This window comes from Salmo salar, chromosome 17, assembly GCF_965601325.2.
Source record: "Salmo salar chromosome 17, fSalSal1, whole genome shotgun sequence".
NCBI classification, from domain to species: Eukaryota; Metazoa; Chordata; class Actinopteri; order Salmoniformes; family Salmonidae; genus Salmo; species Salmo salar.
The window spans coordinates 63,954,367-63,970,523 of record NC_138307.1 but is presented as its reverse complement, the minus strand read 5'-3'; the positions used below and the strand labels follow the sequence as shown (position 1 = coordinate 63,970,523).

The window sequence follows — 16,157 nt, the reverse complement described above, 5'->3', positions numbered from 1 at the left end:
TTCATTTTTTATTTTCATCCATATTGAGTGAATAGTTTGGAAATTACAGCACTGTTTGTACATCGTACCCTGTTATTGTAATGGTGAGAGGTAGGAATTTTTGGGGAGTAGGATATTTATGCTTTAAATTTCTCACTCATTATTAACAATTAATTCAGGACTATCCATAATCATGATAGCATCCATTCATTTTTATTGGGCACAAAATAATCTGACAAACAAATCAAACAGCAAATGCATCCAACAAATTTGTTGTCACATAATTGATCTAGTCCCATAAAATGGGGGGACTATGAACAAAAAGTACTGTAATTTCTAAATGGTCACCCAATATGGATGAAAATATCCTCAAATTAAAGCTGACAGTCTGCACTTTATACCATTTCAAATCCAAAGTGCAGGAGTACAGAGCCAAAACAACAACAACGCCACTGTCCCAATATGAATGGAGCTCACCATATGTAGGGAATGGGATGCCATTTGACATATAATCTGGCGCTTCAGACTGAGTATATAAGTGGACTTAATACAGTCTGTGATGCTTCATAAAAAGCGTATTGGAATATTTAATTAGGAAACACTTCTGGGTCAGTCAAGTGAGAATTTGAAAGTAATTACTTTACCTGAAGAGGGAAGGAGATTGCTTGAGGCTAATCCAATAATTTCCTGATAGGCCACTCATAACCTGATTTGAGTCCTCACATACACACACACACACACACAACCTTCCATTCAACAGGTGCCATTGCCTCAACATGTACAAGGAAACGCATAAACATGTATAGGGAATACAGAGTACACACAAACGTCAAATTGACATAATTTATTAAGCACATCCCTCACACGAAGAACAATATATCCAAGGCTATAAACAAACAAAAAACACAATCTCTGCAGTGTCCCAACACCACTACAATGGGGTTGTGACAGTTTAAAGGAATGGCTACAGTAAATACATGTGGTGTGATCTGTACATGTAATTAGCTTTAGTTAAAACGGTGGTATGGTGTCCACACTCTTTACCCAAAGACCAGCTGCAATCTGCGTCTCAATGTCTGCTTGTCATTGAGCAATTCCAGGTATGTGTAGGTTCAACTTTATCTTTAGAGATGACATGCCAATGTGCATGTTAAACAAGTTGTGATTAGCTCTCGGGTTGGAGATTGGCCTTTGGTGATTGGCTGTGAGGTCGTCAGCTTATTGTTCAGCTCCGATACATACTTCCTCCTTCAGACGTACATTTCCTGTAAAACACCTGGAGGCTTACTCAGTGGAGTAGCCCTAGAAATCAATAGATTAGCATGCTTCCCTATCCTACATGATCGTGATGTCTGTTCTACACATCTTTCTATCGGAACATACAGTAACCTACTGAATAAGCCCAAGGGTTTTTTATCAGAGGAGTGCAACGTCAGCAATGTTGCAGATAAAAATGTTAAACACAGAACAGAAACAACTCTCTGACATGAATCACAGCTCTATGCCACACATTTCTATCTGCATTGCTCTGCAGTCAGCCCCATTGAATAAACTCCTGGTGACAGATTGTTTACACCAGCATGTGCACAGGCATAGCTCCATTGCCTTGCGGGCTGCAGCGTTCAGTATTCTATTTTAGGTCCCTATACCTTTAAACCACAGACTCATTTCGATTTGATTGATGGCAGAGATGCAAAAACTAGCAGGACTAGCTAGCCATGTGGAACCCCAGGGCATGTATTCAGCACTGTGAACTATTGAGAACATTACAGGTACAATGTATAGCGCTGACATCATCATTCCCTATTGTACAGAATCATATTGTAGCATAACATTCCTCCTGAACAGACCCCTTAGCCTGAGCATACCCGTGTGCATATCACACTTGGGTCAAGCAGTGTTGTTACTAGAGGTCGACCGATTAATTAGGGCCGATTTCAAGTTTTCATAATTGGTCATCGGTATTTTTGAACACCGATTTTCCGATGTATTATTTTTTTAACATTTTGATACACCTTTATTTAACTAGGCAAGTCAGTTAAGAACACATTCTTATTTTCAATGACGGCCTAGGAACAGTGGGTTAACTGCCTTGTTCAGGGGCAGAACGACAGATTTTTAACTTGTCAGCTCGGGGATTCGTTTTTGCAACCTTCCAGTTACTAGTCCAACGCTCTAACATTGCCTTACATTGCACTCCACGAGGAGCCTGCGTGGCAGGCTGACTACCTGTTATGCGAGGGCAGCAAGAAGCCAAGGTAAGTTGCTAGCTAGCATTAAACTTATCTTATAAAAAACAATCAATCTTAACATAATCACTAGTTAACTACACATGGTTGATGATATTACTAGTTTATCTAGTGTGTCCTGCGTTGCATATAATCGATGCGGTGCCTGTTAATTTCTCATTGAATCACAGCCTACTTCGACAAACGGGTGATGATTTAACAAGCGCATTTGCGAAAAAAGCACTGTCGTGGCACCAATATACCCAACCATAAACATCAATGCCTTTCTTTAAAATCAATACACAAGTACAGTGAGGGAAAAAAGTATTTGATCCCCTGCTGATTTTGTACGTTTGCCCACTGACAAAGAAATGATCAGTCTATAATTTTAATGGTAGGTTTATTTGAACAGTGAGAGACAGAATAACAACAAAAAAATCCAGAAAAACACATGTCAAAAATGTTATACATTTATTTGCATTTTAATGAGGGAAATAAGTATTTGACCCCCTCTCAATCAGAAAGATTTTTGGCTCCCAGGTGTCTTTTATACAGGTAACAAGCTGAGATTAGGAGCACACTCTTAAAGGGAGTGCTCCTAATCTCAGTTTGTTACCTGTATAAAAGACACCTGTCCACAGAAGCAATCAATCAATCAGATTCCAAACTCTCCACCATGGCCAAGACCAAAGAGCACTCCAAGGATGTCAGGGACAAGATTGTAGACCTACACAAGGCTGGAATGGGCTACAAGACCATCACCAAGCAGCTTGGTGAGAAGGTGACAACAGTTGGTGCGATTATTCGCAAATGGATGAAACACAAAAGAACTGTCAATCTCCCTCGGCCTGGGGCTCCATGCAAGATCTCACCTCGTGGAGTTGCAATGATCATGAGAACGGTGAGGAATCAGCCCAGAACTACACGGGAGGATCTTGTCAATGATATCAAGGCAGCTGGGACAATAGTCACCAAGAAAACAATTGGTAACACACTACGCCGTGAAGGACTGAAATCCTGCAGTGCCCACAAGGTCCCCCTGCTCAAGAAAGCACATATATATGCCCGTCTGAAGTTTGCCAATGAACATCTGAATGATTCAGAGAACAACTGGGTGAAAGTGTTGTGGTCAGATGAGACCAAAATGGAGCTCTTTGGCATCAACTCAACTCACCGTGTTTGGAGGAGGAGGAATGCTGCCTATGACCCTAAGAACACCATCCCCACCGTCAAACATGGAGGTGGAAACATTATGCTTTGGGGGTGTTTTTCTGCTAAGGGGACAGGACAACTTCACCGCATCAAAGGGACGAGGGGGGCCATGTTCCGTCAAATCTTGGGTGAGAACCTCCTTCCCTCAGCCAGGGCATTGAAAATGGGTCGTAGATGGGTATTCCAGCATGACAATGACCCAAAACATAGAGCCAAGGCAACAAAGGAGTGGCTCAAGAAGAAGCACATTAAGGTCCTGGAGTGGCCTAGCCAGTCTCCAGACCTTAATCCCATAGAAAATCTGTGGAGGGAGCTGAAGGTTCGAGTTGCCAAACGTCAGCCTCGAAACCTTAATGACTTGGAGAAGATCTGCAAAGAGGAGTGGGACAAAATCCCTCCTGAGATGTGTGCAAACCTGGTGGCCAACTACAAGAAATGTCTGACCTCTGTGATTGCCAACAAGGGTTTTGCCACCAAGTACTAAGTCATGTTTTGCAGAGGGGTCAAATACTTATTTCCCTCATTAAAATGCAAATCATTTTCAAAAAATGTTGACATACGTTTTCTGGATTTTTTTGTTATTCTGTCTCTCACTGTTCAAATAAACCTACCATTACATTTAAGTCATTTAGCAGACGCTCTTATTAAAATTATAGACTGATAATTTCTTTGTCAGTGGGCAAACGTACAAAATCAGCAGGGGATCAAATACTTTTTTCCCTCACTGTATACATTTTTAAACCTGCATATTTAGTTAATATTGCCTGCTTACATTAATTTCTTATAACTCGGGAAATTGTGTCAATTCTCTTACGTTCCGTGCAAGCAGTCAGGGTATATGCAGCAGTTTGGGCTGCCTGGGTCATTGCGAACTATGTGAAGTCCATTTATTCCTAACAAAGGCCGTAATTAATTATGACATAACATTGAAGGTTGAACAATGTAACAGCAATATTTAGACTTAGGGATGCCATCCGTTAGATAATACAGAACGGTTCCGTATGTCACTGAAAGTGAAATGTTTTTGTTTTTGAAATTATAGTTTCCGGATTCGACCATTTTAATGACCAAAGGCTCGTATTTCTGTGTGTTATTATGTTATAATTAAGTCTATGATTTGATAGAGCAGTCTGACTGAGCAGTGGTAGGCACCAGCAGGCTCGTAAGCATTCATTCAAACAGCACTTTCGTGCGTTTGCCAGCAGCTCTTCGCAATGCTTCAAGCATTGTGCTGTTTATGACTTCAAGCCTATCAACTCCCGAGATTAGGCTGGTGTAACCGATGTGAAATGGCTAGCTAGTTAGCGGGGTGCGCGCTAATAGTGTTTCAAACATCACTTGCTCTGAGACTTGGAGTAGTTGTTCCTCTTGCTCTGCATGGGTAACGCTGCTTCGAGGGTGGCTGTTGTCGATGTGTTCCTGGTTCGAGCGAGGAGAGGGACGGAAGCTATACTGTTACACTTGCACTACTAAAGTGCCTATAAGAACATCCAATAGTCAAAGGTATATGAAATACAAATCGTATAGAGAGAAATAGTCCTATAATAACTACAACCTAAAACTTCTTACCTGGGAATATTGAAGACTCATGTTAAAAGGAACCACCAACTTTCATATGTTCTCATGTTCTGAGCAAGGAACTTAAATGTTAGCTTTTTTACATGGCACATATTGCACTTTTACTTTCTTCTCCAACACTTTGTTTTTGCATTATTTAAAACAAATTGAACATGTTTCATTATTTATTTGAGGCTAAATTGATTTTATTGATGTATTATCTTAAGTTAAAATAAGTGTTCATTCAGAATTGTTGTAATTGTCATTATTACAAATAAATAAAAAGAATCGGCCGATTAATCGGTATCGGCTTTTTTTGGGGGTCCTCCAATAATCGGTATCGGCGCTGAAAAATCATAATCGGTCGACCTCTAGTTGTTACAACCCCACCACTGGCCAGACTGACAACTGATTAGGGGGAAACTGTTCAAGAGACTGCTCACATTCCAAAACTGTGGACCAGCAAGACCTCTCATTCACCATGATTGATGGAATTGTTCTCAAAAAATAACATTCCAGCCTCCTAGGACGTAGGTTGGCATTTATTGGGATGACTCATGTACTGGAGGCAGCTCTGCAGGGTAGTCACTAGCTGGCGCAGTCATAAAATCTGATTTTAAACCTAACCTAAACCACACTGCTAACCTTAAATTAAGACCAACAAGCACATTTTTGTTTTCATGAATTTTGACTTTGCCACTGGCCCTTCTAGTGGAAATTGCTCAGCTCTGCCTCCAGGACAAGATTCATCGCAATAAATGCCAACCTACACATATGACAGGTTCATTCAAGGATACAATTTGTAGAGCAACATACGTTAGTCAGCATTCTAGACAAAAGGCCCAGTTAGTCTCAACCTAACCCCTAGGACTTACCTCTCAACCCCCTAAAGATCTGTATAGGTATACAGTCAATGGAAAGTATACTGGAATGTACATTATAGGGGGAGTAACCTGTTCTTCTGTGGTTTCCATTATATTGCTTACATTAATCAAGATCTCTGGGGGGAATCCAGAAGTACCTGTTGTAAGAGCTAGGTGGGGTCAACCATGGGTGTAGAGAGATCAGCAAACTCTGTTTACATTTACAAAAATGTGCAAGTTATTGTAAGGGAAGGATTGGTGACAAGCTGAAAGTTTGCCATTTACTCTGTAGATCTATAGCTTATAGAAAAGCACTCCTTCACAGCTCTCCTTCCAGTGTCTGAGGGAGGGCTTGACTCACGTTGACTTTCTGCAGAAGCATCTCTCCTCCCACTACCTGCATCTCAGGCTTAACTATCTGACTCAACTGCTGTGTCACAACTCCTAGGTCCTCCTCCACAGCGCTGAGGTTAGCGAAGGTCTGCCGTAGCTCTGCGATGTCCTCCTCCCTCCTGGTCAGATCCTCGGCCAGACGGCCGATCCTCAGGGTCAGCTCATCCACCTGCGGAGCCAGCGCCCCGAAGTCCCGCTTGATGGCCGCCACCTTGGGCTTGAGGTCGCCGGCAAAGGTCACCGTGCGGACCAATCGGGCACGGCCGCTTTCCAGCTCCCTCAGGCGCTCTGAGATCTGCTGGTCGTTGGCGAACAGCTCGGGTAGGCGGCGTTTGAGCTGCTCCAGGGCTTGGGCGTTGCGCTCCGTGGCGCCCTTGAGGCCCTGGATGCGGTCGATGCTGCCGGCCAGCAGGTCGCCGATACGTTTGACCATGCTGCGTTCGGCCTGGGCGGCCCTCTCCTCCAGCTCCGTTACCTTCTCCAGGAGAGACTCCACCTCCGACTGGAGCCCATCCATCCGACGCACGTCTGTCCGCACCGACGCCACCTAGGAGATGGAGAGGAGGAAGATGATTCATGGGCAAATCTTTACATGTACTGCCTTTCTATTCTAATGCCACGGTTCTGTTCAACAAGTTGCCTCTGGTTTTGAGAGACTTCAACCTTTAAGTACTTGGAATATACATTTCTTGGTATTATTAAATGTAACTACATAGTACTGTACTACGTAACTACTTTAAAACATAAAAGTAGTTACAGTTTATTACAATACAGTAATTGTTTCAGGAATCTTATCTGCAGTTCCTGTGTAATTGCCTGAGTTATTACATCTTGGTTACCAAAGTAGTTAGAGCATCTAGATGGCTTAAATCATCTTTAAAAAATAAGAAAGCACAGTAAAGCAGAGGCCGCTGCCAAACCTTAGTGTTGACATCCTTAGTGATGGCAGAGGTGCGTCCCTCGATTTGTCCCACAGCCTCGGTCAGTGCTGCCACTCTGTCCTGGTGCAGGGCGCGTTTCTCCGTTAGGCCGGACGCCCAGTCCTTCAGCTGGCTTACATCCCGCTCCAGGGCCTCCAAGTGGGGCAGGAGACCACCAGGCTGCCTCTCTATATGCTCCAACAGGCTCTGGACACCCTCGCACTGCGCCAGGAAACAGGTGGAAAGACAGAGCAGGGCGGCCATTTTAGAAAGGAGCTTTACATAGGAAAAGACTGACCAGCTAGATCATGCAGTCATAGACCGGTAGATAGGATGCATTGAACAACATGCAGGGAGACTGTCCATAAGTTACACAGAAAGCTGATGTTTGGTGCAAATAAATAGAGCACATAAATGGGTAACAACACTAAGATATTTGAGACTGCTTTTAATTTACTAGAGATGCAAGATAGGAGAGAGAAGACATTTTTTTACAATAGATTTAACCAAATTTTAACATTTAAAAGATTCAGAGAAACACTGATAATAAGGCACATTTATTTGAAATGCAATACTGCCATAACTGTCAAACTGTTCGAATATAAAATGTGTATAAAAAAAAATGTATACAAACTCAACATTTGAGTACCTGATGATATTGGAGTACTGGTCATAATTGTTCTCCTTTCCGACACTGACAAGGCAACAATAATATCCTTTACAGATTACAGGAGCAGTGTTTGGGTGCAGACGCTACATTCAGTTGCTGACTTTCAGCAGCCAGTGCAGATAACATTGATTGGTGCTGATATGAGATAGTAGTATGTTTGTGAGACAAGAACTTAAAACCTATTGATGAAACGTATCGCTAAACTTTAGTAATAGCCAGTTAAAATGCACAAATCACACAACGTAGCAATGGTTTAACTATGTGAGGATTTAACAGCAGTTTTAAAACAAATGGAATGACAGGACCACTCCTTCCCATGGTTTAAAATTGACATCACACACTGAGGTCATCATTATGCACCGGCTGGGGTGGCTCATCCTGCTCTGGGTCCTTGACCTTTCACCCCTCCCTCTCCCCTTCCCTATCCGGCGTCCCAGAATTATCCTGGTTGTCCTGTTGCTCCTCCCCCCTATTGAGCTGTCCCAGCGTCTCCTTGACAACGGCCAACTCATTCCTCATCTTGAGGATGCTGTTGTGGGCCTGGAGGGCGTCCAGAGCCTGCTTGATGTCCAGGATCTCCGTCAGGGCTTTAAGCATGCTGTCCTCCGTCCCAAACACCTGCAGGGTGAGCTCCTCCAGCCTTCGCTCCGCCGTCCCCAGGTCCCCCCCCAGCCTCAGAATGGATCGCACTGCCTCCTCCACAGCCGGGAGGTGAGCCTCGCACTGCTGGGCCCGGGGGATGTGCTCCTCTAGCTGGGCGACTAACTCGGTATCTACTCGGAGCAAGCTCCGGACTTGGTCCTCCAGTTTGTGGAGCTGCTTGGTGTTCCAGTCCAGCTGGTCCTGGGCCCGCTTGGCATCCTCGTCCTCGGTGCGGCCCAGGGCGCGTGTGTTCCGGCGGGTGCTGTCCTCCAGCTCCTCCAGCCTCTCGTCCAGCGCCCGGGCCCTCTGCTCGGCCTCGTTCACCCGGTCCGTGGCGCCGGTGTGCGCCTCACGTGACTCCGTCTTCAGAGAGGCCAGGTCGGAGGTCACCGAGGCCAGGCCCGTCTGCCACGTCTCAGTCACGTTCAGGAAGCGGGCGTTGACTGTCTGGAGATCGCGAGAGGCGGAGTTCTCGTCGTCCTGCATCGCCATGACGACGGCATGGAGCGAGGAGAGGTCACGTTCGAGGCGCGTCGCCAGGGAGAAGGTGGAGAGAGCCCCCTGCAGGTCGTCCTCGGAGGCGGCGAGCTGCAGCCGCAACACAAAACAGGGAGGGCTGTTTCTGGGAGGGCTCTGGGATCCTCAGTATTCTCAGTACAAATCCATGCAATTACATGCACACATTCAGTCAAAAGATGCGTATAGCAATTCTAAGGAAGACAATGTGATTTGATCACAGAATTCAATTCCACTGGATAGGCTATACAATCCAAGATGCAATAATAACTGCAGCAATAAAGTACATGAATAATGCAGACATGTCTGCAGGGGCTAAATAATAAGGGGGAGGGGCCTACATTATGTGACAAGCAAGACAATGACAGTACCAATACACACAATAACATAAACACACATAACGTCCCTGCATAATGTTTTTGTGTCTTGTTCTTCACGGGAGAGAGATGGATAGACAGTTCCAATAGAAACAAAACATACCTTCTTGGACACTTTGATGACTTCCTCCTCCATTTCAAGGAGACTTGCAGTCTTCCCAGACAGTAGTTTGTACTTTTCTTCCACGTCGAAGAATCTTGCATTCTGCTGTAATACCACCCTGTAATGTATGGGGGGAAATAACGTCATGAATAGGCCAACTCAAACATAAAATTATTAATTTCCTATTGTTTGGCCGAGATGAAAGTAAATAGGAATTATCCATAAGCACACGGGCCTTTATAAGTAAATATTTTTCTTATGCCCTTTGCAAATGAATAGGCTTACTTTTACTTACCATGTAAGCACTATGCAAACTATCAGTGACAGTAGACAAGTTATCGTTTTCACATCCAGGGAGGACGGTGAGGAGCTTTTACGTTCAGCCAAGCTATTTCCTTCGGTAGCTTTTGCTTTTTTTGCTTCATCTTCGGAAGTGTACTTTGACGTTTCGACCGGTTCGTCATTTTGTTTCTGAGCCGCGGTCTTCTTCCTTTGCTTTACTTCATTACTTGGCATTTTTGTAGCCTGCAACAACGTTTCGGCTTGCAGTTTCCTATTGCCTACTAGGCCTACTTGAAAAGGAATTGATTCAAAGTAGCGGCTGCGACTGCAAGCGACAATGGCCCACAGCTCTAGAAGTTTCGCAGCAGACTAGCGCAAGAAACTCCATCCAAATTCAAGTTAAACGCATACGTTCAAATGTGAATATAATTTAGAATATTTAGGTATTTCAGATAATCAAATAAACCTTAAATAAAAGTAATTCTACTTGCCAATGCATAGAAACAAGTCTACAGTTCCCGTAAAGGAATCGACCACTTGAACGCTCCTTGGAATTTGGGGAAAAGAACAAAATGCGTCAGCCAGCCACGTAGACTGCTGACGCCTGAAAACATGACAACGTGCCGCCCGTTGTATGATGAGTAGGCCGAGGCCCTCTGATTTCAACGTTCCCCAATAGACCGTTTGAGGAAACATGAAAAACGGTGCGGTATTTCAAGGTTGTAAAGGCTAATTAGTATTAATAAGAATAAATGAGGATGACACAGAAAAATCTCAAATAGAGTAGAACACAGTTATGAGCGCACTTCACTCATGCAAAGGAGCAAAAAAAATCGGTGGTGGAAAAAGTACTCAATGATCATACTTGAGTAAAAGTAAAGATACCTTAATAGAAAATGACAAGTAAAAGTGAAAGTCACCCATTAAAATACAACTTGAGTAAAAGTCTAAAGGTATTTGGTTTTAAATATACGTAAGTATCAAAAGTAAATGTAATTGCTAAAATATGTTAAAAGTAAAAGTATGAATAATTTCTTATTCCTTATCTCAAGCCAACCAGACGGCACAATTCTCTTGTTTTTATGTATTTATGGATAGCCAGGGGCACACTCCAACACTCAGACATCATTTAAAAATAAAGCATTTGTGTTTAGTGAGTCCGTCAGATCAGAGGCAATAGGGATGACCAGGGATGTTCTCTTGATAAGTATGTGAATTGGACCCTTTTCCTGTGCTGCTAAGCATTGAAAATGTTTGGAGTAAAAAGTACACCGTTTTCTTTAGGAATGTAGTGAAGTAAAAGTTGTCAGAAATGTAAATAGTAAAGTACAGATCAGATATTCCAAAAAACGACTTAAGTAGTACTTGAAAATATTTTTACTTCAGTACTTTACATCACTGCAAAAAATACACACAAAACGGGAGGTAGCCTAACATTTAGTTAATTTGGCATTGAGCAAATTACATTTCACCAATTTACATACAGTGTCTTCAGAAAGTATTCACACCCCTTGACTTTTTCCACATTTTGTTGTGTTACAGCCTGAATTTAAAATTGATTAAACTAATATTTTTGTCACTGGCCTACACACAATACCCCATCATGTCAAAGTGGAATTATGTTTTTCTAAATGTTTAAAATTAATAAAAAATGAAACGCTGAATAGTCGAGTCAATAAGTATTCAAAGCCTTTGTTTTGGCAGAGTAAACATTTGCTTAACAAGTCACAAAATAAGTTGCAGTGACTCCCTCTTTGTGCAATAATAGTGTTTAATATGATTTTTTTATGACTACCTCATCTCTGTACCCCACACATACAGTTATCTGTAAGGTCCCTCAGTCGAGCACAGATTCAACCAAAGACCAGGGATGTTTTCCAATGCCTCGCAAAGAAGGGCACCCATTGGTGGATGGGTAAACATTTTTAAAAAGCAGACATTGAATATCCCTTTGAGCATGGTGAAGTTATTAATTACACTTTGGATGGTGTATCAATACACCCTGTCACTACAAAGATCCCGGCGTCCTTCCTAACTCAGTTGACGGAGATGGAAGGAAACTGCTAAGTGATTTCACCATTAGGCCAATGGTGACTTTAAAACAGTTACAGAGATGAATGGCTGTGATAGGAGAAAACTGAGGATGGATCAACAACATTGTAGTTATTGCACAATACTAACCTAATTGACATAGTGAAAAGGAAGCCTGTACAGAATAAAAATATTCCAAAACATGCATCCTGTTTGCAACAAAGTACTGAAGTAATACTGCTAAAAATGTGGCAAAGTAGCTTTTAGTCCTGAATACAAAGTGTTATGTTTGGGGCAAATCCAATACAACACATTCCTGAGTACCACTCTGTCAAGCATAGTGGTGGCTGCATCATGTTATGGTTATGCTTGTAATCGTTAAGGACTGCTGAGTTTTTGGGGATAAAAAATAAACGGAATGGAGCTAAGCACAGGACACATCCTAGAGCAAAACCTGGTTGTCAGCTTTCCACCAGACACTGGGAGATGAGATGCTTACCAAGAAGACAGTGAATGTTCCTGAGTGGCCAAGTTACAGTTGTGACTTAAATCTACTTGAAAATCTATGGCAAAACCTACAAATGGTTGCCTAGCAATGATCAACAACCAATTTGACAGAGCTTGAAGAATTTTGAAAAGAATAATGGGCAAATGTTGCACAAGATCCAGGTGTGGAAAGCTCTTAGAGACATACCCAGAAAGACTCACAGCTGTTATTGCTGCTAAAGGTGATTCTAACATGTATTGACTCTCAGTGCAAGAGGCGCCACTACAGTCCCTGGTTCAAATCCAGGCTGGATCACATCCGGCTGTGATTGGGAGTCCCATAGGGTGGTGCACAGTTGTCCAGGTTTGGCCAGAGTAGGCCGTCATTGTAAATAAGAATTTGTTCTTCACTGACTTGCCTAGTTAAATAAAGGTTAAAAAAAAAACTTTTTACAAATGTTTGATTTTTTCTTCCACTTTTACGGTACAGAGTATTTTGTTTAGATCGTTGACAAGTAAATCCATTTTTCCAAATGTGGAAAAAGTCAAGGGGTGCGAATACTTTCTGAAGGCACTGTAGTTTTAAAGTGCCCAATATCAAGATTTGATTATCAATAGCGTTTCTATATTTTCCTTACAATAATCCTAAATGGTACAACAATGGCATAGTCTACACCCTTATGCAAGGTAATGTGGGAATTTTACACATAGCTAAGGGCCATGCAGGGGCATTCTTAATGATTTGGAGGCCTCAGGCAGAGACCAGTCTGAGGTCCCCTCCCATGTCTATTTAACACAATCATGCTGAAAGAAGAGCTGTTTGGAGCTGGCTCAATATTGACCAATAATCTTTTTTTGTAATTGTATGGCCTTTTTAACATTCTAGTCATCATTTTTAGAAAACGTTGCAGTTTTAAAGATTATTTACTGCAATTCTACACATTTTCCAATAGGATGGAGAGAACTACTTGCGTTTTAAACCTAATTTCATGCAATTTTACAAATTTTGCTATGGGATGGAGAGAAAATGTTGCCGTTTTAAAGCTAATTTCCTGAAATTCTAAACATTTTGCCATGACTTATGCCATTCTCATACGACATCTGGTAAGAGTGACCAACAAAATCAATGGGGGCCCCTGAGCACGTGATCCGTGTGCTCGGTCGGATATTCGGCCATGATTAGGTTATTAGATTTAGATAGCTGGCTAGAATAACTTACCTAGAAATCTTTTTTTTTTTTTGCTGACATTGAGTGACTCTCAGGTTGCGTTTAGGCAGGCAGCCCAATTCTGATATTTTTTCCCCGCTAATTGGTCTTTTGACGAATCACATCAGATCTTTTCACATCAGATCTTTTTCAGCTGAAGTCATGTAAAAAAAGATCAGAATTGGGCTGCCTGTGTAAATCCAGACACAGTGACTGACAAATCTGATGATGCACTACCGCATTTTGAAATTGCACCTTGTGTATTCTACTATTCAAACTCATAACAATAAGCTGAGACCCGAATGAGTTACTAAACTCTATTTTTGGGGGGTGGGGGGGCTCCCTAACGGATGCAAGGCCCTAAGCGGGCGCTTATGTTGCTTATTGGTAGGGCCGGCCCTACAGTAGAACAGATAAAAATGCAACCAAGTTTATATGTTCATAAGGCTAAGAACATGTCAAATTACTTGCATCAAAAGTGAGTGAAATGCATCAGAAAGGTATTGGAAAATTCGGTAAAACGTCAGGGTAGATAATCAGGAAATAATTGTGTGTAGAATAAAATATCTGCATTGTTTTCAATTGCAGTTTTGTCACAGTCCCTTCTAACGTGTCCTGCGCAACTTGAGAGCGTTGTAGAGCGAAACAGAAGACAGGTACGCGTTCCTGAGAGTCTTTGCTTTCAGGCACGGGTTATAATAATAGCTTATAGCCCCAACTGTTCAAAAGCTAGAGCCAAATTCGCAGGATAAAAACTGAAAACACTGTTTGTCACTACCGCTAAATTGCGCACATCGGATGTTTCTCACGAGCAGAAAGACAAGATAACAGAAATGATGTATTATTAAACAGAATTATGACAAGGCCCCAGGCAACTGCCTGAGTTCCCTTATGGTAAATCTGCCACTGAGGACATGCAAGTGCAGTATATTCTTTATTCTGAAGCAAAGTTTCTTATACACAGCAGCTAACAATGATACACAAATTGAATGGATCTCATGTCCATAGATGTATTTGTTGGTAAACAAAGACATTCGGAAACTGATGCAAAGCTTCAGGTGCTGTTCTATAGATGTACAGTCAAGCAACACATTTTTTTAACTTGCAGGTTCTAATACAAATACACAAAAACTAGATCTTCCCATAATTTAAATTTTTAGGGCATGTGCACATGTATCCTAATTCTTTGGATTACAGTAGAAAGAGATTGAACAAAAGCCCTGGTTGAATTACACACTATACAAAATCCAGATTCAAATGGGTAACGTTGCATCTTAAATATATTTCACTTCAGTGTTAAATCTCAACTCAAGAGTTCGAATTAGTAAGGATCAAAATGAGAAAAATATGCATAAAATGGTCAGGGAGTTCGGTAGGTGATACTAGGTAGCCAGAAAGACTTCTAGCCAATCCCCTCAAAATAAAACCACACTATGCATAAACTCCCAAAATATAACCCACATATACCCAGTGTGAAAATATACTCTAAAACACCCTAAATATTCTCTGCAAGGTACACACAGTTCACAGAGGTAATTTACAATGAATCTGCTCAGCAAAGGGTTAGATGTTACCCTTCACTAAACACCTAGCACAACTGTTGTTGAAATGAGTCAGGCCCTAAGGAGGGCAGCCAATGGGTCCTTGATCACAGAGGGCCACGTCCCATTTCTTTTGCATGAGTTCCTTTCCTGGTCTCTTTTCCTTCATAGCCACAGAAGGGTAAAATAATTGGATGTGTTCCTCTCAGAGGAATGTGGTCACAGAAAATAGAATTGGTTATTTGCCTGCGTTTAGACAGGCAGCCCAATTCTGTTTTTCTTTCACACAGATCTTTTTAAAAAGCTGACTTGATTGGTCAAAATACCTATTAGTGAGAAGAAAAAAAGATCAGATTTGTACTGCCTGTCTAAACTCAGCTTTTGAGAGTACTGGGACAGAACATTAAGATACTACTCCCTTCATTCATCTGAACTGATAGCCAATAGTAATATGGAGAATATGTTTGGCTGCTGAGAGGCAGACCAGATCACGCTACACTGTACAGGACCGTATCCTACCAGTGTGTCTATACACACACACACATATATACATATATATATATATATATATATATATATATTACACAAAGAAATCTCAGTGAGTATTTGGTCCTTCAGTCAAGTGACATAAGTGAGTGAGACATAAGTACACTTCCAAGACTAAGGGCACTTTCAAACCAATGCAAACAATGCTTCAAAAGCACAGCAGACACCTTTTTTTCCAGAGAGCAGTGTACAGGTGGATAGAAGTGATTGAAAACGGCAGATTTACACTGTCCAACAAATGAGATGGAGACATTTTGTTGCAACCCATCCTGACTAGAGGTCTGTCAACCAATGTTTCTCCTACCTCGAATGTTCTCCACTTCACCATACCTCCAAACACACATTCAGTGAATCGGCACACGCACAATGCGTCGCAGGCATTTTGGTTTGAAGGCACCCTAAAATTTAAGACATGTATCCTACATGGCAACATCTCTCTGCATTTGGCAGGTAATTAAAACAATGCCCATCAGATTAATTAACTAAATTATTTACATACTGCATGTAGAAAAATGCATGTTATCACGCTACCAGATGATGTCTTCATTGCAAATAGCTACATAAAAACCAAGGTGCCCAAGATGACATGATTCAATAACAATTG

The 16,157-nt window shown here is 41.9% G+C and overlaps 1 protein-coding gene across 2 annotated transcripts; it reads right to left on the bottom strand.

Moving 5' to 3' along the window:
• Positions 1-808: 808 nt before the first annotated feature.
• Positions 809-10,387, bottom strand: LOC106576370 (inhibitor of nuclear factor kappa-B kinase-interacting protein). 2 transcript variants are annotated; one of them, XM_014153500.3, is made up of 4 exons: positions 9,756-10,365; positions 9,461-9,578; positions 7,153-7,374; positions 809-6,779 (listed from the first exon to the last, which is right to left on the bottom strand). In XM_014153500.3, the coding sequence occupies exons 1-4, from the start codon at positions 9,974-9,976 to the stop codon at positions 6,159-6,161; spliced, it is 1,182 nt and encodes a 393-aa protein (XP_014008975.3). In that variant the 5' UTR covers positions 9,977-10,365; the 3' UTR covers positions 809-6,158. The 2 variants fall into 2 exon arrangements, with proteins under 2 accessions (XP_014008975.3, XP_014008976.1); XM_014153501.3 differs by lacking the exons at positions 809-6,779; positions 7,153-7,374 and adding an exon at positions 7,586-9,052 and having other exon boundaries at positions 9,756-10,387.
• Between the last annotated feature and the right edge of the window lie 5,770 nt (positions 10,388-16,157).

What these genes read in the sequence shown, in the direction of transcription:
- LOC106576370 (XM_014153500.3), bottom strand. Translation starts at nt 9,976, where the DNA reads ATGCCAAGTAATGAAGTAAAGCAAAGGAAGAAGACCGCGGCTCAGAAA. An exon ending in TCATCAAAGTGTCCAAGAAG is followed by an intron (nt 7,375 to 9,460) that starts GTATGTTTTGTT and finishes TTCCTGGCGCAG; the next exon opens with TGCGAGGGTGTCCAGAGCCT. An exon ending in CTAAGGATGTCAACACTAAG is followed by an intron (nt 6,780 to 7,152) that starts GTTTGGCAGCGG and finishes TCCATCTCCTAG; the next exon opens with GTGGCGTCGGTGCGGACAGA.